This window comes from Narcine bancroftii, chromosome 1, assembly GCF_036971445.1.
Source record: "Narcine bancroftii isolate sNarBan1 chromosome 1, sNarBan1.hap1, whole genome shotgun sequence".
In the NCBI taxonomy this organism is placed as follows: Eukaryota; Metazoa; Chordata; class Chondrichthyes; order Torpediniformes; family Narcinidae; genus Narcine; species Narcine bancroftii.
This window is the reverse complement of record NC_091469.1, coordinates 206,644,270-206,665,122: the sequence shown is the minus strand read 5'-3', so window position 1 is coordinate 206,665,122 and position 20,853 is coordinate 206,644,270. Positions and strand designations below refer to the sequence as shown.

At 39.2% G+C, this 20,853-nt stretch overlaps 1 protein-coding gene and 1 long non-coding RNA gene across 11 annotated transcripts in view; one reads left to right on the top strand and one right to left on the bottom strand.

Moving 5' to 3' along the window:
* Positions 1-1,424: 1,424 nt before the first annotated feature.
* Positions 1,425-19,810, bottom strand: LOC138738752 (uncharacterized). Its single transcript, XR_011341717.1, has 3 exons — positions 19,085-19,810; positions 11,883-12,188; positions 1,425-5,707 (listed from the first exon to the last, which is right to left on the bottom strand). It is a non-coding gene; the product is annotated as an uncharacterized lncRNA (long non-coding RNA).
* Positions 19,239-20,853, top strand: part of znf618 (zinc finger protein 618) — a 90,851-nt gene continuing 89,236 nt past the window's right edge. For 5 of the 10 annotated variants that reach the window (XM_069889545.1, XM_069889491.1, XM_069889498.1 and 2 more), the window contains exon 1: positions 19,270-19,655. In XM_069889545.1, coding sequence (XP_069745646.1) covers positions 19,493-19,655 — 163 coding nt within the window. In that variant the 5' untranslated portion in view covers positions 19,270-19,492. Of the gene's footprint in view, positions 19,656-20,853 lie in introns of all 10 variants that reach the window. The other 5 variants (XM_069889509.1, XM_069889554.1, XM_069889517.1 and 2 more) reach the window with 5 other exon arrangements.

Here is a 20,853-nt window from a genome sequence, read left to right as displayed (position 1 = left end):
CAAGATCTTCAACTTTCATTTTCCAATACTACATGGGATTCTATCTTAAAATTGGTAAATTCATCTTTTTTGCATGCCCGACATTTCCTTTTACAATTTAACGTAGCACACTGAGCTTACTTTTCTAAAGTTCATTTGGCTAAACTTTACTCTGACAGGTGTAAAACTGAAGAAGGTACTTTGATATATATGTTTTGGTCTTGATTTTTTTTGGGGGGTGGGAAGATATCTTTCACACCTTATCTTTAGTTCTCAATGTGAAGTTGATATCCTATCCTATAATTGCCCTTTTTGGATCAACCAAGACAACTGACTTGAATTTAACTATGTCTCGATTCCATGTAATCTCTTTTGCCTCTCTTATCGCTAGACATTCAATATTGATGAGATGGAAAGATGCTGTCTCTCCTACTTGGCTATCTGATATGATGGCATGCCTAACTTTGGAAAAAAATCAGATCTTCTTCTACTGTAACGAAATTAAATTTTCTAAGTTTATGGCGTCCTTTTATTATTTTTGTAATTTATGAAATCTTGTTTTGTGAGTTTGTGGTTTCTTTTAATGGTAATGAAATTGTATGTACTTACCAGATAACTTCAGAAGGGGTTAGAATTTGTAGTATAGTATAAGAGTTTCTTTTTTATCTTTTTTCAATTTGCCATATGTTGTAATTGTTTAAGTGTTTGCTACTTTTTTTCAGTTTGAATTTATATATAAGTTTTATTTTTTTATATAACTATCTTTTTTATGTAATTCCTTTTTATATTATTACCTTTGATTAATGGCTTATGCATCATTTCTGTAAAATCCAATTTAAAATATTGAAAAAGAAAGAAGGTAGAATCTTATTGGCTCAATAACATTTTATAAAAACAGTTGGAGAGGTGCCTGCAGCATCCCTAAGTATTTCAGGAGTTTTAAAGTGCATTCCATTTAATGGAAAGGAAAACACACATCAACTAATCCAGATGATGGACATGCTAATAGGATGCACTGAGTAAATGAAGCTTGACAGGGTTGTAAGGCTGCAATTCTCTTTGATGTCAGAGCTCTACAATTTAATTAATGGGTATCAATTAACCAGATTAATTTTGGATTCATAATTTATGCAATGCGAGTGCGCCATATTTGGTGATGTTTGACAGCGCTCCAGTTCTGAAGCAGACGTGTGTAGGGCCATGAAAATATGGAGTGAACCTTGAAGGAGATTCACATTTGGCAGTCCTTTGAATAACTACATATTTAAAATAAGTGAAAAATATGAACATAATATTTTCCTATTGAAGGATTTCTTAAAATTTAAATTACAGTGCTCTTGGGTGGACCAGAAAGGCCTGTTAATGTCTAAAATAATCTCAGATGTGTCATCATTACTACTCTGTAAATCTGATTTATTGAGTTAATCCGCATGGTTGTCACACACTCCTTTTTAAATATTTATTAAAATTGAAATTTCACATTGAAAAATACAGAGTACATAAGAATACATATTCAAAGTCAAAAAAAAATACATTACACTTAGATCTTCCCAAGGTACTTACACCAGTTCATCCCCGCATTCTCAATTAAACAAATAATATTTTATGAGATTTAAAAAAATCTAAGTCCACTACCGAAAGTGAAGCTGTTTGGCAAGGAGAGAAAAAAAGAATTCCTAATCAAAGTAGTATATTAACATTAGTTATCAAATTAGAGATTCTGAAAATAATTCATAAAAGGGCCCCCACGCTGTTTGAAAATTTTAATTCGTATCGGAAATTGAGCATCTAATCTTCTCTAATATGTAAACATGACGTGGCATCGCGTAACCACTGAGCATGATGGGGGGGGTGGGGCAACGTCCCTCCATCGGAGCAACACCGCCCGCCTAGCCACAAGAGAAGTAAAAGCTAATACATGCAAATTAGATGCAGTTAGTTATGCCAACAATACCAAACAAGGCCGTTAAAGGATTAGCCTTAAAATCGACTTTAAAAAGTACAGAAAAAGTTTGAAATATTTCATTCCAGTATTTCTCAAGGCTCTGGCATGCCCAAAACATATGAAGCATCTCCATTGTTGCATCTATCACAAGGGGCCTACAGCCACATAAAAACAAGATAATTTGACATTGGACATGTGAGCTCTACGGACTAAACACACGCTACTAAGAAGTACTTCACCTCCATTTATTACAACTAATATAATGCTTTATAAACTTGAACATTTCACAGATAAACTAATTACTTGACAACTGTCCAAACAGCATCAAGAGATAGGGAGATATTTCAGAAGAATGTCGAGGGATAAAAACAACCATGATCTATTTGTATGAGGATATCGTGGTGAGGTGGGGCTTGGTGTTGACAGATTACCTGTGTTGTCGAGGAAAACCTGAGCAATTAAGAAATACAAAGCAGCTGATGATAGATCCTTGAGGTAGTAGAGGAATTAAAACCATAGACATTGCATGTTGTAACATCCACGCTTTGATCCACAATAAATATTAATAGTTATAGAAATATTAATTTAGGACCTCATCCATCTCTGGTGTCAACACATACATGACCACCGTAATCTTTAAAGGGCTTTATTCTCTCCCTAGTTACCCTTTTGCCCTTAACATACTTCTCGAATATCTTAGGATTCTCTCTTACCTTATGTGCCAAAGCCATCTCATGTCCCCTTTTGCCTCTCCCCTTGAGCGTATTCCTTTTTCCCAATAATATTCAAGGGATTTACTTGATCTTAGCTGCCTTTACCTGACATATACCTCCTTTTTCTTGAACAGAGCCTCAATATCTATTGCAGTACACATAGGAAGTAAAAGGCAGTCAACATTTGGGGCCTGAGCTCTTCATCAGGAGTAGCTTATTTCTTGTCACCCAGGGTTCCTTATGCCTGCCAGCCTTGCTATTCGGGATTCTGCGGATGCTGGAACCTAAAATGAAAGCAAAAGAGCTGGAAAAACTCAGCAAGTCACACATTCATTATAACTTCAACAAGCAGTCTGTTTTTTTATGACTTATTGATTTACATGGGCACTCTTAAATTTGCTGCACATTTAGTCTTTCCTGACTTGTCTCTCAACATTGCTGAATATTATTTTTTGATAATGGAGTGTGCGAAAAGTAAGCAATTGTGTCCATTCCCATCCATGGAAAAAGCTACATTCACTTCGACCCACCCTGAGCAGTGTCTGGTAAAGGTCCACAAATTTAGAAGGTAACCCCATTATTATGATTTCACAATTAAGTTTATTTGTTTTTTTGCAGTGGCCTTGATCACGTACAAGTGCCCTGGTCTGAGTATCAGACCAGCAACAACATTAGGAAGAAAGGGACTAGAAACTAATCTTGACTATATCAGAAAATTCTGTAGACACTGTGGTTGAAGTAAAAAACACAAAATGCTGGAGCTCAGCAGGTCTTTATGTAGCAAAGAGAAAGATACATAACCAACGTGTCAGGCTTGAGCCCTTCAAAATAAGAGAAAATGCTGGCAGACATCTGAACAAAAGAGTGGGAGGAAGGGAGGGGTGGCAAAGGCAGATGATTGATGGAGAAAGAAGGGAGGGGACAGCAGCAATGATGAGGAGGGGGGATGGCTGGGTGGGTAGATGAACTGGAAAGACAGGAAAAGAGGGAGGGGAAAGAAAAGGCAAGCATGTTTAATGGAAAGCAGTAACATCACTTTTAATACCATCTGGCAGAGAGTCCCCAGACAGAAAATGTGTTGTTCCTCCAATCTGCGGGTGGTCAGGGTGGGATAGTATACAAGGCCATGGACAGACATGTGAACGCAGGAGTGTGACTCAGAATTGATATAGTTGGCCACTGGAAGGTCACTATGGTGGTAAACAGAGCAGAGGTGCTGAGTGAAGCAATCTTCCAGTCTGCAACCGGTCTCTCCGACGTAGAGAATGCCACAAAGGGTGCACTGGATGCAGTAAACAAGTCCTCTGGATGTACAAGTGAAGTGTTGCTTCACATGAAAGGCCTGTTGGGGGCCCGGACCGTGATGAGGGAGGAGGTGTGGGTGCAATGGGTGGGGATGATGAGGGAATCGCGGAGGAAACAGAAGGCCAAAAAGGGAAAATGTGACTGGTGGTGGGATGCTGTAGTAAGTGCTGGAAATTCCAGCGGATAATCTTGACTTGCCACTGTTCCTCTTTTATTCAGACGCCTGCTGCTTTTTGTTCACAGCCTCAGGCTGAAATGCTGGTTACCCTTTCCTTGCCATAGATGCTGTGTGACCTGCTGAGTTTCTCCAACAATGTTATGCATTTCATTTGTTTCAGCTTCTTTACAGAAACCACCCTTTAAACTTTACATAGACATAAGCAAGATCCATAGATCTGCATCACAAGAAAACTTGATTTATTGCCGTAGTAATGTATTTGATGTAAAAACTGCATATTGCTTGTGTGGGTTGTTCACTGCCTTATTTATATAGGGTGGCATGGTTGGCATAGCAGTTAGTGCAATGCCTTTACAGCGCCATTGATCGGGACCAGACCTGGGTTCAAATTCCTCGCAATCTGTAAGGAGTTTGTATATTCTCCCCGTGTCTATATTGGTTTTCTCCAGGTTCTCTGGTTTCCTCCCACACTTCAAAAACGTACCGGTGTAGGTAAATGGGGTGGAATTTAAGGCGACATGGACTCGTAGGGCCAAAATGGCCTGTTACAGTGCCGAATGTCTAATTAAAAAAAAATAATTACAGTAATTTAAGTTAAAATTAATTTGCTTTTAATCCTGAATAAAAGGAACTGACTTTGTATTTGTTATTCATGTTTCAAAATTAAATATTTTATCTTTGTCTAAATGTTATTCACTATCACTTTTTGGCAATATAAATGCATCTACATAAATTAGGAGCCTGCAAAATAATTGACTTTCTTATAACTGGCAATTAATAATAAATATTACAGAAAATATATTTCAAATCTAAACTCCAAAAATAGTGTGGAATTGGACATTTAAACTGTCACAGATATTATTACATATTTTTGATTTTAATTTTCACTGATAGAATTATACAGTCTTCTGGAGAGATGTAAAGGCTTTTGATCTAAAAATCCAGAAGTGATGAATGCCAGGTTATGCTCTACTCCATATACAGATTAATCCAAAATATTACAGATGAGGTGTGGAATTAATTAAATTTCCTTTAGATTGTTCACATTAGATATTGCCCACGATGTTGCATGCAATAAGTTGGCCAGCATGGTTTATCTTTTATTATGCTTTTTCCTTTATTTTTTTCACTGTGGCGCATCATCCCCTTCTGCTTCTCTCTCCAAACACCTCTGCTTCCAGTCCTTGTTTTTCTGTGGGAAATAGAGGCTTGAAGAAGAGTGTTACATGCTTCTTCCATGTCTTCATGTCCTTTCCTCCCTCGCACTTCTTCACACTCCTCACACTGACCCTATCTCTATTTTGACCTATTTCGATTTAAACTTTGTATCTTTCAATCTCCATGATCTATTCCCAGATTAATTTATATTGTACACTACATCTCCTCTAGAAGACCGAGTGCTTTTCAATGCAGGCACCACCGAAGGAAGGCAATGATAAAATTGTGTGGTAGGATGATTTTCACCTTCCACCTGCATCTACCTCCTAACTCTTCACCACCAACTCATTGATCTTTTTGCTTGAAATCGAATTACCATTTGGTGCCACTTCTTTTCACTGGAAATTAATTAGCAGTCAACTTTTCTTTCTAAAAATAAAATGAGACTAATTACATATGTAATTGTGGACAAAAAAGTCCATAAGATACAGGAGCACAAGTAGGCCATTCGGCCTATTGAGTCAACTCCACCATTCCATCATGAGCTGATTGATGCTCCCACTCAGCCCCACTCCCCTGCCTTCTCCCCATAACCCTTGATACCCACTTCTCAAATACATATCAATCTCTGCCTTAAATACACCCAACGACCTGGTCCCCACAACCTTCTGTGGTAGCAAATTCCACAGGTTCACCACTCTCTGGCTAAAGAAATTCCTCTGCATCTCTGTTTTTAAATGGGCGCCTTTCAAGTTGTGCCCTCCTAGACTCTCCTACCATGGGAAATAACTTTGCCACACCATTGTCTAAGCCAGCGTCTTGGAAATAATATTTTGGAAATTATACCAGTTTAAACAATACTTTGCCTCGCTTCTCACCCGCTCTCCCCAAAACTTGATATACTTATTGACAAGAATATAACACAATGTAGCTAAAATTATCAATATTTGTTGTTTCTGCAAATGGATAAATATTGGGAGGATTTTGTAAGATTACAGTAGGTTACATAAATACACACATTTTAAAACAGATCTTATTTGACTGAAGAATTCATATTCATATTCAATAACATTGCAGGATCTCTGGAGAATGTGATGCACATTTCACAAGTAGGTGCTAATTGAAATGATGTCATGAAATGAAAGATTATTGTTTGGAGACAAACTGGCTGTTAAAAAGTACTTACAGTGTGCTCACAGAAAGGTCACACCTGGGTTTTGTTTATCTGAGACAACATCTTGACCAAGAAGAACTCCTGTTTGCTGAAGAAGGTGGGGGGGTTTTGCAAGTGAGAGAGTCACATGGGCTTTCTGGCAGTTGGGAGTTCGAGAGAGAGAGAGAGACAAGTTAACAAGCTCTCTCAGCTAGTGAGTGTGACCACTCAAAGCAGCTGAACAGTGCAAGCCAGGAAGTTGGTTGAAACTGATGAAAAGTTCCAAAGCAGTGGAGGGCTGGAAGTGCTATCTGTCTGATGTTTCTCTTGGAATAAGCGGAACAGAAAGGAACTCTGTTGTGGCCTAGAAGAAAGAGGTTATCCATTGGAAAACCCTGATGGGGCAAGTTTCATCAGCGAGACATTGAGGTGACTAATGGTGGTACCTCAGTTGTGGAAATCCTGGAAAAACTAATCTCTCTCAGAAAACCCTACAAGAACCTTCCTGAGCGGTAAACATTTACCTTTCGAGCACCAAAGCCCGGTGAACTTTATACATGTTAAATTCTGTGCACAGTATAAGAATTGCCTGCATCCAGAGAACTTGGAAGAAGGAGAAGTGAGATTGAACTGTGAACCAAAGAACTTTTCTTAAATTTACACACACATTACATACACGTGCACTTAGAATTAGAAGGGGGTTAATTTGGGTTAGTTAAGTATAGAGTTAAGTTAAAGTTTGATTCCATTTTCATGTTTAAAGTTCATTAAAAACAACTTTTATTTTAAAAACTACTTGTCTTGGTGAATGTCTATTGCTGCTGAGTTTTGGGGTCCTTTGGGCTTGTAACATTTTTCTCATGCACAGTTGGTTTTCACATACAAGGTGAATAAACTGTATAAATTCAGCCTTTAAAAGGTTAAAAAAAGAACATAAACTGCTAGATGCCAATTAAAAATAATGTGCCTATCTTAACACTTTGCAGAATTTGGAACATGAATGTTTGGGACAAAGACATTTTTTCCTTTACTTATCCCTGTGCTCCACAGTTTAAAATTTGTAATCAAACAAATCACACATGATTAAAGTGCACATTCCAGATTTTATTCAAGGTTATTTGTATACATCCTGGTTTGACCATGTGGAAATTACAGCACTTTTTATACATAGTCCTCCCATTTCAGGGCACCATAATATTTTACTTCACAGGTATTTGTGAGTACTTGGGTAGATTTAATTGCTTCATTGGTGCAGGTATAAAAGAGCTATTGGATCACCTCTAGAGTTGCTGTTTTTCAACATGAGGACCAGAGTTGTGCCAATGGAAGTCAAAGAAGCCATTATGAGGTTGAAAAACAAGAATGAAACAATAAGAGACATCGCCCAAACCTTAGGATTACCAAAATCAGCTGTATGGAACATCATTAAGAAAAAAGAGGGTACTTGTGTGAATGTGTCAATAGCCCTTTTTATACAGAGATCCCACAATACTGCCATAAAGAAAACCCGTCATTAAGTTGGCTTTGGTTTTTCACACTGAACCAAACAACACCAGCATAATGCAATTCAGCACTGTGACTATCTCCATTGCTGGCTTAATCCACCCTCCCGCCCCATCTGTGTTCGTACCTTTTATACAGAATGGCATGGCGCAATATTCCCACATTGAAGAGGCTGTTGTAAAAAGGGCTAGTGACTACTGTCTGCAGAAAATGTTATGAACCGAATACAGAGGCTACACTGCAAGATACAAACCACTAGTTAGCCACAGAAAGGATGTTTGCCAAGAAGTATTTAAAAGAGCCTGCAAAATTCTGCAAAAAGGTCTTGTATATAGATGAGACCAGAATTAATTTGTATCAGAGTGACGGCAAGAGCAAAGTGTGGAGGCGTAAAGGAACTGCCCAAGATCCAAAGCATACCACCTCATTTGTGAAACATGATGGTGGGGGTGTTAAGGCCTGGGCACGTGTGGCTGCTGCAGGTACTGGTGAACTTATCTTCATTGATGATGTAACTGCTGATGGCAGTGGGAAAATGAATTCTGATTTCTGAGGTGTATAGAAACATCTTATTTGCTCAAGTTTGAGCAAATGGCTCCAAACCCATTGGGCGGTGCTTCATTCTACAGCAATACAATGATCCCAAACATACTGCTAAAGCAACAAAGGAGATTTTCAAAGCTAAAAACTGTAAAATTTTTGAATGGCTAAGTCAGTTATCTGATCTAAATTCAACTGAGCATGCCTTCCATATGCTGAAGAGAAAATGTAAGGGCACAAACCCCCAAAACAAACAAAGCTGAAGATGGCTGCAGTGGAGGCCTGGCAAAACATCACTAGAAAAGACACTCAGCAGTTGGTGATGTCCATGAATCACTGACGTTTAACAGTCATTGCATGCAAGGGACATGCAACAAAGTACTAAACATGACTACTTTAATATACATACCAGTGCTTTGTCCAAAATATTATGGTGTCCAGAAATGAGGGGACAATGTATAAAAAGTCCTGTTATTTCTACACGTTTAAACCAAAATGTACACAAATAACCTTTAATAAAACCTGGAATGTGCACTTTAATCACGTGAATTTTTTGATTATCTATTTAAAACTGTGGAAGATAGGAGCAAAGGAAAAATATGTCTTTGTCCCAAACATTATGTGGAGCAGAATCATAGCAATAAAACAGAATCAAGATTTATTGTCACGAACAAGTCATGAAATCAGTATTCGCTGCAGCATCTTAGTGTAAACATTCATATTATAATCATCTCACAACATTACTACAAATAAAAATAAGAGTGCATGAAAATTAAGGCAGTCTTTGGTTTGTTAATTATTCAGGAATCTGATGGCAGCGGTGAAGAAGCTGTCCTTGGTGCCACTGGTGCAGACCCACAGGAGCGAGGGAGTGGAGATGCAGTGTTCCCGCAGGGTCCAGCTGCCCAGTCGACTGCCGCCAGCTCCATATGGGCTTTGAACAGCCTGTTGAAGGAGCCGACAGTGGTTTTATTTGAAATCCGCAAACTTAGGGTCTATGCCCAAGATGGAGGCACCACGAGAGGCTGTAGACTCCAGGAAAGCAGAGAACTGGAGCAGAGCATCAGAAGATGGGAATCACCAACCCCCCCCCACCCCACCCCACCCCACCCCCGTATGAGAAGAAGCAGAAGAGACGACCTGTGGGGACAGTGACCATGGTGATTGACCAGTGAGGGGGCTCTGTGGCTGAGGGACCAGTGCACACAGCGGGCTGCTGGCGATTCGTGGCAAGGAACCCACGGAAGCTGTGGGCTGCTGTCAGGAGATTCGCGCAGGGCTGCAGACTGCTGGAGACTGGCTCAAAACTGGCTGGAGGGATCTAGGTATCGGAACCAGGATGCGAAGGGTTGCTGAGGGAGCTGAAGGGTTCCTGACCGGGTCGGAGGTTCGGATCTGGAACTTGGGTCGCCAATGGTTTGGTCTGGACTCTGTGTGGCTGTGGCGGCTGCGGAAGCAGGCAAAAAGAAATTTCATGTAATATGACAGTTTTATTATTATGATAATAAATTGAATCTTGAATCTTGTGCCATTGAGTGCTCATCTTTAGGCTCCTGTATCTTTTTCCCGATGGCAGGAGAGTGAAGAGGGCAAGGCCCTCTTGTTGGGGGTCTTTGAGGGAAGAGGCTGCTTTTTTAAGACACTGCCTCGTGTAGATGTCCTGATGGAGTGAAGTCTGGTGCCTGTGATGTCCCAGGCTGAGTTAACAACCCTCGAGAGTTTATTCTTGTCCTGAGAGATGGCACCTGAAAGCACTGTGTATTAGAAAAATTTCCTGGCAGGAACTGCTATAGAGTTACCATTAGATCTTTTCCTACCATTACATCTAACTTTCTACAGAAGGGAGAGAAAGGGTGCCAGGACAACAACCTCTCCCTTAATGTTTGCAGGACCAAGGAGCTGGTCAGAGACATCTGGAAGAGTGAGAATTCACTCCCTGCTCCAGATCAGTCGAATTCAGTTAGAGATAAAAGAAAGCTTGAAATTCCCAGGAGTAAACATCTCCAGTTGTCTTTCCAAGCCACCCATGTTGATCCAATGGCCAAGAAAATGCACCAGCATCTCGACTTCCTCCGAAGCCTGAGGAAATTTATCATGTCACCTGCAGCTCAGCTATTTAGAACCTCTACAGGTGCTCCATTGAAAATAAGCAGCCAGGATGCATCACTGCATGGGATGGAAACTGTTCTACCAACTCTGCAAGAAGCAGCAGAGGGGTGCAAATGTGGCTCGGACCATCACACAAATCCACTCCCCCCCACCCAACTCCCTTCCTTTGACTCCATCTATAACCTCCCACTGAAAAGCACATGATGACAGAGGATTCCTAAGGAGTCTGAGGAGATCTGGTATGTCATTGAATACTCTATCAAAACTTCTGCAGATGCAGAGTTAAGGGAACTGGCTAGTTGCATCACAGCCTGGATTATGAATTCAACTGCCCAGGAATCTAGAAGGCTGCAGAGGTAGCAAAATCATAGCCAGGTCTATCACAGGCTCCGAATTCCTATCCATTACAGACATCTATGTGAGGCACTGCCTCAAGGAGGCAGCCAATATCATAAAGGATTCCCATCACCCTGGTCACATCTTCTTCTCACTGTTGCCTTCATAAACCTGAAGACAACACCTCAAGGTTCAAGAACAGTTCCTTTCCAAAAGCTTTCAGACTCTTCAACTTCCCCTTCTTACACTAATCATGGACTGCCTGCACTATTGTATCACTTTTTTTTGCACTAAGATTACTATGAATATTTATCATCTATCTTTTGTATTTATAGGGCAGCAGTTAGTGTGGCTGTAGTGGCTGTGGTGACTGTGGTGACTGTGGTGGCTGTGGTGGCTGTGGTGGCTGTGGTGGCTGTGGTGGCTGTGGTGGCTGTGGTGGCTGTGGTGGCTGTGGTGGCTGTGGTGGCTGTGGTGACTAGCGCAAGGGTATTACAATACCAGCAACCCAGGTTTGAATCCACCACTATCTGTAAGGAGTTGTATATTCTCCCGGTGTCTGCATGGGTTTCCTCCGGGTGCTCCGGTTTCCGCCCACCCTCCAAAATATATGGGGGCTGTAGGTCAATTGGGTGCCCCAAGCTCATGGGCCAGAAAAACGTATTATTGTGCTGCATGACTATATGTCTAAATTTAAATTTAAAATAGTCTCTTTTAATTTAATTCAATTAGTTTATCATTGGAAAACAGGGGGACGTGGCATGATGGTGTAGGGAAAAGACATGGAGAGACACTTCCCCCTGGCAGAACTATTAAAGATTTAAAGCTTTAACTATTTTTTTAGAAAATATTGAATGTTTTGCTGAAATATCCTAGAAGTAATTATGATGAAAACAAAAAGCACAAACAGCTTAAAAAAAAGATTCCTAAATAGCTGTCAAGCACAGAAGAATTTGGGCCTACCTCTGAAGTGCAACGGCAGTCTTCCAGTAAGATTCATTCCATTCTGGCGCCGACTTCATGCAGTGTTGCGGATGATGGCACCGGCACCCGACGTCGTCTTCCTCCAGACCAGGAGGAGCAAGCACACATGCGCGAAACTTTGTGCATGCGCGTTACATCGAATGTGGCCCAAGCTGCAGGGGGAACCCGACCCCTCTTGGCCCAGCAATCCTAGGCTGACGGGAGTGAGGGGGGGGGCTCTGTACTCGCAGTCGGGCTGAAATGCCTTCAGCATCAATGGAGGAAGAAGAAGGAGATACTGGAGAACTGGAAGAAGATGATGATCAAGGTGGGCGGAGGAAGAAACTGTTATATATAAGGGTAGGCCCAAAGTTAAACAGACTTTAAAGTTTAAATCTGACCCTCACTATTCAGATTCAACTTCACAAACTGATATATCTAAACAGCTTGAACATTTGGCAATTCAGATGGATCAAGGTTTTTCATCTGTGAAGGAACAACTTGCTGACAAGAAGGGGGAAATATCTTCTATGATGCTGGATGTGGGAAAGCATCTGCAAGTGGTGGATAAAGTGAAAGATAAATTTAAGAAGATTGAAGAGGTTTTTCTTGATTGTAATGATAATGGGGAACAATATGAAGAAAAGATGGGTCAGATGCAGGATTCATTTACTGGTGGGGAAATTCAGGGAAGTGATTTATTGAAGAAAATTGATGCTTTGGAGAATTAAAGTCAAAGGAACAATGTTAAAATTGTTGGTCTCCCAGAAGATTTTGAAGGTCCGGATCCAGTTCAATTTTTTCAGAAGTGGATTCCTGAAGTTTTGGGAAAATAATAATTTCCGAATGGTCTGGAATTGGATAGAGCTCATAGAGCGATAAGAAGGAAACCTCTTCATAGTCAAGCTCCACATTCTATCCTGATTAGATGTTTATGCTATCAAGATAGAGAACTGATCTTAAGAGTCGCTGTTCAAAATGCAAAAAGTAGTCAAGATCCTTTAATAGTTAAAAATAAGTCTTTTTTTTATGCTGATTTGAGTCAAGTTATTAAATGTCATAAAGAATTTAATTCAGCTAAAGCTGTTTTGTGGAAGAAAGGATATAAATTTGCTTTCTGATATACTGCTGTACTTAAAGTTTTTTATGGAGACTTTCAAACTCAGTTTTTCAGTGACGATGCTGAAGCTCTTACATTCGCTAATTCTCAACTGGATAATAAACAGGTGGAAAGTCAAGAAAGGTTTCTTCAACAGCCTGTTCCAGTTTCACAGAGGAAGAATGGAAGGCAAGAGATGGAAGCTCAGCAATTGATTAATATTGATGATGATCAAGTCAATAAAGATTTGGAGGAAGCATATCATACCTGAAATAATTTGTTTATATTATTTTTTGTTCTGTTCAGAGGAGGTGGTTTAGCGACTGATCCTTCCAAGTTGTTGGCTACTTTGTTGCATTGGTCACTCCCGTATAATAGTGTAGTACAGTAATTTTTTTTGTTTGAGATTTTTTATTTATATATATATATTATATATATATATATATATATATCTATAATATGGCTTTTTTTTTCTTTGAGATCTTTTGGTCCTTTTTGTTGATTGCCATGGGGAGGTGCTTCACCATGTGTGGTGAGGTGGTTATTTAAACATTTTGTAATGATGGCTAATTTAAATTTTGCTATTTTTAATGTTAAAGGGATTAATAATCCAATTAAGAGAAAAAGAGTGTTGGCATATATTTAAAAAAATTGAAGGTTAATGTTGCTTTTTTGCAAGACACACTTGAATGAAAAGGAACATCAGAAATTGAAAAGAGATTGGGTTTGATAAGTTATAGCATCTTCGTTTAACTTGAAAGCAAGAGGAGTGGCCATTTTGATTAATAAAAATTTATCTTTTAAATTGGAATCAGTTATTGAGTCAGTTGGTAGGCTTTTGATTGTTAATTGTAAAAAAAAATTCTGAGTGTTGGACTTTAATATAGATGATGAGGAATTTATGTTGGATTCTTTTCTTAATTTAAATCAGGCATATGAAAAAATTATGGTAGGAGGTGATTTTAATTGTTGGTTGGATCCATTGTTAGACAAATCTCCAAAATCAGTAGTTAGGACTAAATTGGTTAAACAATTGATGCAATTTAGTAGATATATGGAGAAGGTTAAACCTGAAAGAGAAAGACTTTTCATTTTATTCATTTCAACATGATTCTTATTCTAGAATAGATTTATTTTTAGTATCAGCACAATTACAAGGCCGGGTATTGAAGGTTGAATATAAGAGTAGGATTTTGTCTGATCATTCTTTGTTATTAATAATGTGTTCTGGTTCGGAGAGAACTGATAATGTTTATCATTGGAGATTTAATTCTTTGTTGTTGAAAAATGTTGAATTTTTTTGAATATAAATATGGATTCAGTTGATAGTAAATTTGTTTTATGGGATGCTTTAAAAGTTTATTTGAGGGGACAAATTATTAATTATACTGCCAAAATTAAGAAACAACATGTAGCTGAAGTAAGTAGAAGGGAGGAAGAGATAGAGATTTTAGAAAAGGATTTACAGCAAAATTCTACGGAAGCTAATAAAGTACATTTAGTTAATATGAAGTTACGATATAATTCATTACAAACTTATAAATTTGAGAAATTATTACAGAGAACTATACAAAGGTATTATGAATCAGGGGAAAGCTCATAAAGTATTTGCTTGGCAGTTAAAAATGGAACAATCTTCTAGAACAATAAATGCTATTAGATATGATTCAACAATTACATATAAACCTCAGGAAATTAATGATGTGTTTTGAAAATTTTATGAAAAATTGTATACTTCTGAAGTATTGGAAAATTAGGCTAAAATTGATAATTTTTTAATTTGATCTGGATTTACCTTTTTTGATGATGAGGATATTAAGGATTTGGATGCTTCTTTTACTACCAAAGAAGTAATGGATGCACTTCAATTTATGCCCAGTGGGAAGTCTCCAGTGAATGATGGTTTTACTTCTGAATTTTATAAAGAATTTCAGGATTTATTAATTCCTTTATTGATGAATCAGGCAACAGAGATTTATTCTTTTCTGGATTCCTTTACTAATACATTTATTAGAGTTATTCTTAAGAAAGATAGGGATAAGCAGAGTCTTATAGACCTATTTCTTTATTAAATGTTGATTATAAAATTGTAGCGAACGTTCAAGTGGGTTTTATTAAAAATCGGTTTTTGGCAGATAATATTGTGAAGTTGATTTTTTTTAATTAATGTTTCTCGGGAGGAATCTAACCTACCAATGGTTATTTCACTTGATGCAGAAAGGGCATTTGATAGAATAGAGTGCTTGTTTCTTTCAATTTAAAGTTTTGGAGAAATTTAAATTTGGCCTCTTTTTTATTGATTGGATTAAGGCTTTATATAGAAGTCCTACTGCTATAGTCATGACAAATGGACAGTTATCGTCACCTTTTAGATCGACTAGGCAAGGCTGCCCTTTGTTACCATTTGCATTAGTTATTGAATCTTTGGCTCAGATTATTATACAAGATAGTAATATTAAAGGTATTAAGGTGAAATTTGATGAATTTAAAATAAATTTGTTTGCCGATAATGTTTTGATATATTTAACAAGACCTCTGAATTCTTTGAAGAACTTACATGATAGATTGGTGCAGTATGGTGAAGTATCAGGTTATAAAATTAATTGGGAAAAGAGTGAGATTATGCCTTTAGCTGAAATGGATTATTCTTCGTGTAGGCATATTGCAAAATTTAGATGGTCAGATCAGATGAAGCATTTAGGTGTTAAGGTGGATTGTAATTATAGTCATTTATATGAATTGAATTATTTTCCTTTATTGTCTAAAATTAGATTTGAATCGGTGGAAAGATTTACCAATTATATTAATAGGACAAGTCAATTGTATTAAAATGAATATCTTTCCTCAAATTCAATATTATTTTCAGTCTATTCCTTGTAAGATTCCTCAAAAAAATTTTAAGGATTTAAATGCATTGCTGAGGAAATTTTTATGGAAAGATAAAATGGTAAGGGTATTATTACAGAAATTAACTTGGAAATATGAATTAGGAAGCTTCCAACTTTCTAATTTTCAAAATGATTATGAATCAGCACAATTAAAATTTATTAGTAGGATGTTCGAAGTGGATAAACCTCTGATATGGGCTAATATTTAATTATCTCAGATTGGTGAGAAGATGAATCAGTTTATTTACAGATGGAATCCTAAATTATGGAGCAATTATAATTTACCTGTTTTGAAACACAATGGATTTGTAATATAAAAAAATTGAAGTCATAAGTATGCAAGGCAAGATTTCAGTAAAACTCCTTTGTATCAAAATAAGCTTAATAATCAACTTTTGAAGTTATGGGATTAAAAGGATATTAAATTGGTGCAAGATTGTTATGAAGCAGGATATTTTATTTCTTTTCAAAGAATGAAAGTGAAATATATCTTCAAATACTCTGTTTTCTTATTATCAAATTAAAGCTTTACTGTTGGATAATTTTGGATGTACTTTATGGGGATCTAAGTTTGAAATTTTACTTACTGAGGGTGGCAAGAAGGGATTTATATCTGAGATGTATGCTTTATTACAGGATAAAATGCTTAAGCCGGATATACATAAATCTAGATTAAAATGGGAGATTTAGGTATTTCTCAGGATGATTTTATGAATTTACGCAAGGATAGTCTGACTAAAATTGTAAAGTATTGATTGGTTCATTACAGTTTTATTCATTGATTATATTTAACTCCGGAAAAATAAAGGAAATATAATTTTATTTATTCTGATTTATATTTTAGATGTTATAAGGAGGTAGGTTCTTTTCTACATTCTACTTGGTTATGTGAGATGGTAAAACCCTTTTGGATTAAACCAGGAATTTTTAGAAGTTATTTTGAAAGTGAAATTTTCATTAGATCCTGTGGTGTTCTTGTTGGGTACTATTAAGAGGATTAGTTTAGAACTGAAATTAAATAGGTTTCAAATTGCTTTTTTTGAGATTGGCTTTAGCTGAAGCTAGAAAATGTTTGGAAATTTCTTGGAAAAATTAGATTGATTTGAGTATTTAGAGATGGCATTTGGAGATGAGATCTTGTATTCCATTGGAAAAGATAACATAATTTACATATTATTTCTTTTTTTGTAAAACCTGGGAGCCTGTATTTGGATTATATGGGGTTGAATTATTAAATCCCCTTCCTGCACACTAGTGATGTTGCTCCAAACCATGGTAATTAATTGACAAATTTCTTTCTTCTCTTTGGGGGTAATTAGAGGAGGGTAGGAAGGGGTGGGTGGGTTAGGGAAGGGGGGGATTAGGTTTTTTTTTAAATATCATGTATGTATTTTGCTTTTCTTTTTAAGTTGAATTCATTAATTATATGCTCAATATATGTATCAGGATTTAATAAATAATTTTTTGAAAATTATTTTACCATTATAAGTTTTTCTTTACAAGTACCTGCTCAACTACAGCAAGTAAGAATTTTGGTGCAAATGTTCATGGAATAGGACAATAAAATCACCATTAACCGCGATTTCATTGATGTTTTGTGGTTCAGGAACCATTGATGATATCTTAGAAAGCCTCAGGTTACTGGATCCAGAACTAGCTCAAGGAGCATGGTCTCAGGATGGCAGCTATCTTTTTGGCACCTCCATTTGGGGCCCCAAAAGAGTCTTTCCAAGTGAAGCAATAATTCACTTGCGAATCTGTCGGGGGTCATCCAGTGCTCCTACCCTGGTCTCCTCTGTATCAGAGAGACCAGACACAAACTGGAATATTGCTTTGTTTAGCATCTTTACTCTGTCTGCTGAAATAGCAGGGATCTCGCAGTAGCAACCTATTTCAATTCACTGCCCCATTCCCACATGACAGAGACCACCTGCAAATTGGAGGAACAACCCCTAATATTCCATCTAGACACCCTCCAACTGGATGGCATTATAAGGTTTCCACCAGCTCCACATTCACAGATCCATACCCTCCCTGGACTAATTCTGAGCCCTATGCTTCCTTTTCTCTTGCAGTCTCTCTCTCTTGCCCCCCAGGTCTGCATTCACAGATCCATACCCTCCCTGGACTAATTCTGAGCCCTATGCTTCCTTTTCTCTTGCAGTCTCTCTCTCTTGCCCCCCAGGTCCACATTCACAGATCCATACCCTCCCTGGACTAATTCTGAGCCCTATGCTTCCTTTTCTCTTGCAGTCTCTCTCTCTTGCCCCCCAGGTCTGCATTCACAGATCCATACCCTCCCTGGACTAATTCTGAGCCCTATGCTTCCTTTTCTCTTGCAGTCTCTCTCTCTTGCCCCCCAGGTCTGCATTCACAGATCCATACCCTCCCTGGACTAATTCTGAGCCCTATGCTTCCTTTTCTCTTGTAGTCTCTCTCTCTTACCCCCCAGGTCTGCATTCACAGATCCATACCCTCCCTGGACTAATTCTGAGCCCTATGCTTCCTTTTCTCTTGTAGTCTCTCTCTCTTACCCCCCAGGTCTGCATTCACAGATCCATACCCTCCCTGGACTAATTCTGAGCCCTATGCTTCCTTTTCTCTTGTAGTCTCTCTCTCTTACCCCCCAGGTCTGCATTCACAGATCCATACCCTCCCTGGACTAATTCTGAGCCCTATGCTTCCTTTTCTCTTGTAGTCTCTCTCTCTTGCCCCCCAGGTCTGCATTCACAGATCCATACCCTCCCTGGACTAATTCTGAGCCCTATGCTTCCTTTTCTCTTGTAGTCTCTCTCTCTTGCCCCCCAGGTCTGCATTCACAGATCCATACCCTCCCTGGACTAATTCTGAGCCCTATGCTTCCTTTTCTCTTGCAGTCTCTCTCTCTTGCCCCCCAGGTCTGCATTCACAGATCCATACCCTCCCTGGACTAATTCTGAGCCCTATGCTTCCTTTTCTCTTGCAGTCTCTCTCTCTTGCCCCCCAGGTCTGCATTCACAGATCCATACCCTGCCTCCACTAAGTCTGAGCTTTTCTCTCCTGCCCTCCTATCCAGGCTCGGTCACGGCCTGTCCCTGACAGCCAGAACTATGAGCTCTCAGCCCACTTCTGCCAGACACCGAGAACATCCAAACACACAACGTGCTGGAGGAGCTCAGCAAGTCCCACAACTTCGAGAGGAGGAAAGATAATAGAACCAACTTTTCGGACCTTACCCCTTCATCAAGGAGTTTCGCCAGCACTTTTGCAATCAAAGCACCTGTAGATTTTATTGCTTCACACCGCAAACGTGTTCGGGAAACGTGGTCACGTGGGATGACCGATGTGCGTTGTGATTGGTCGAGAGCGCAGGGGGCGGGGTAGGGGCGGCCATTTTCCGTTTCCGGAGTGGGTTCGCCAACTAGCGGCGCGACGGCCATTTTGCCCATGGTTAGTATCTGAGCCCGGGCCTTGCCCTGCTATCCCCTCATTACCGTGCCCAGCCTTCGGCACACCCCTGGACAGCTCCTCCTCGCCCAGGAGCGCCCCCGCCCTTCACTGCGCCAGTAGATGGGCGCGGTCCGGGCTCTTGCTGCTCGGCCCGCCTCAGGCCCGGAGCTGCTCGGCCGGCATGGCACCGTAGGATGCAGCCTTCCATCTCCCTCCCTTACTGTGTGTGCAAGCGGAGGGCTGGCGCGGTGAGAAACCTGCGGCTTCCCCTCCCAGAGCAGCGGCTCCGGCCCGGCCGGACTGCGAGCAGAGAGCCCACCCACAGCACAGCTACCGTACCAACCGCATGCAGAGGAGGTAATACCGGGGGCACGGCGGTCTGCTGCCACAACAAAGAGGGGCGTGTGGCCTGCAGCACTGGGAAGGAGGGAGGGGTGGTCTGGCTGCAGCCCTATGAAGGCACTGAGTGCCCACTGATGGTCACTTCATTGTGCCAAGTAGAGCTTTGTTCAGTTTAATTACCTGTTGGGTACGTAGCCTAAATGCATCTCTGCATCAATTCCTGTTGAACTGCGGTATCTTCTAAAATGACAAGGGTTTATGGACAATGAAACTTCTGCAAAGAGGAAAACGAGTCCAAAAAAAATGTTCTTCTGTTTTGAAACAATATCGATCTGAAAGAGATATTAGTGAAACATTTTTTTAAAAGCTGATTCGATCTGACTTGTACAAGAGTGAAATGCTGTAGATGTTGGGGGTCCGAAATGAAAACGTCAGAAATTGCAGATTGGCGCTTTTCTAGTTAACCTTTTGTCGATTCAAAAACAAGTTAGTATTAAGACGTAGACGGGAGAAATGAAAATCGGAGTGATAGCGTGGGAGGTAAGAGAAATTAAATGAAGACTGATTTGAAGTTCATGGCAAAAGGAGGTGGTACTGGGGTATGTAAATAGTGATATATTTAAAAAAAACTATTTGAAATTATAGTTCATTTTAGTTTGGGGGTTACAATATCACTCGTTGGGGTGAAAATCCATTATTCAAATATTTTACAAAGTTTCAAATGGTCAAACATTTATTCTTAATCTAAAATCAAAATTTTGCAAAAGCTAGGAATATGAAAGAAAAACATTTGGACTGAGTTTACACTTTACCCTGGCTCTTTTTATTCTACTTTTGTGTCTAGAATTCTTCTCTCATTTCACTTTCTCCTAGTTGATTTTTATCTTGTTCTTTCATCCCTTCTGGTTTCCTGTGTTGATAAAATGGCATCTATCTCAAATATTAACTAAAATGAAAATGTTGGAAATAAAGGACTCCTGTCGGGTTGGTCTTGCTTGAAGTGTTGCGCACAAAGTTTGAAAACGGGATTCAAAGACCTGAATCCAATCATAGCAGCTGGTGGATTTAAATTTTAGCAGTTAAATGAATCATGAATTTTCAAATGAAACTTGTCTCAGTAACACTAGTTTGTGGTGGGGAGTGGGAGAACCCCACCTGGATCTCAATGTTCTTCAGGAAAGGAAATCTGCCATCTTTGCCTGGCAAAAGTGTA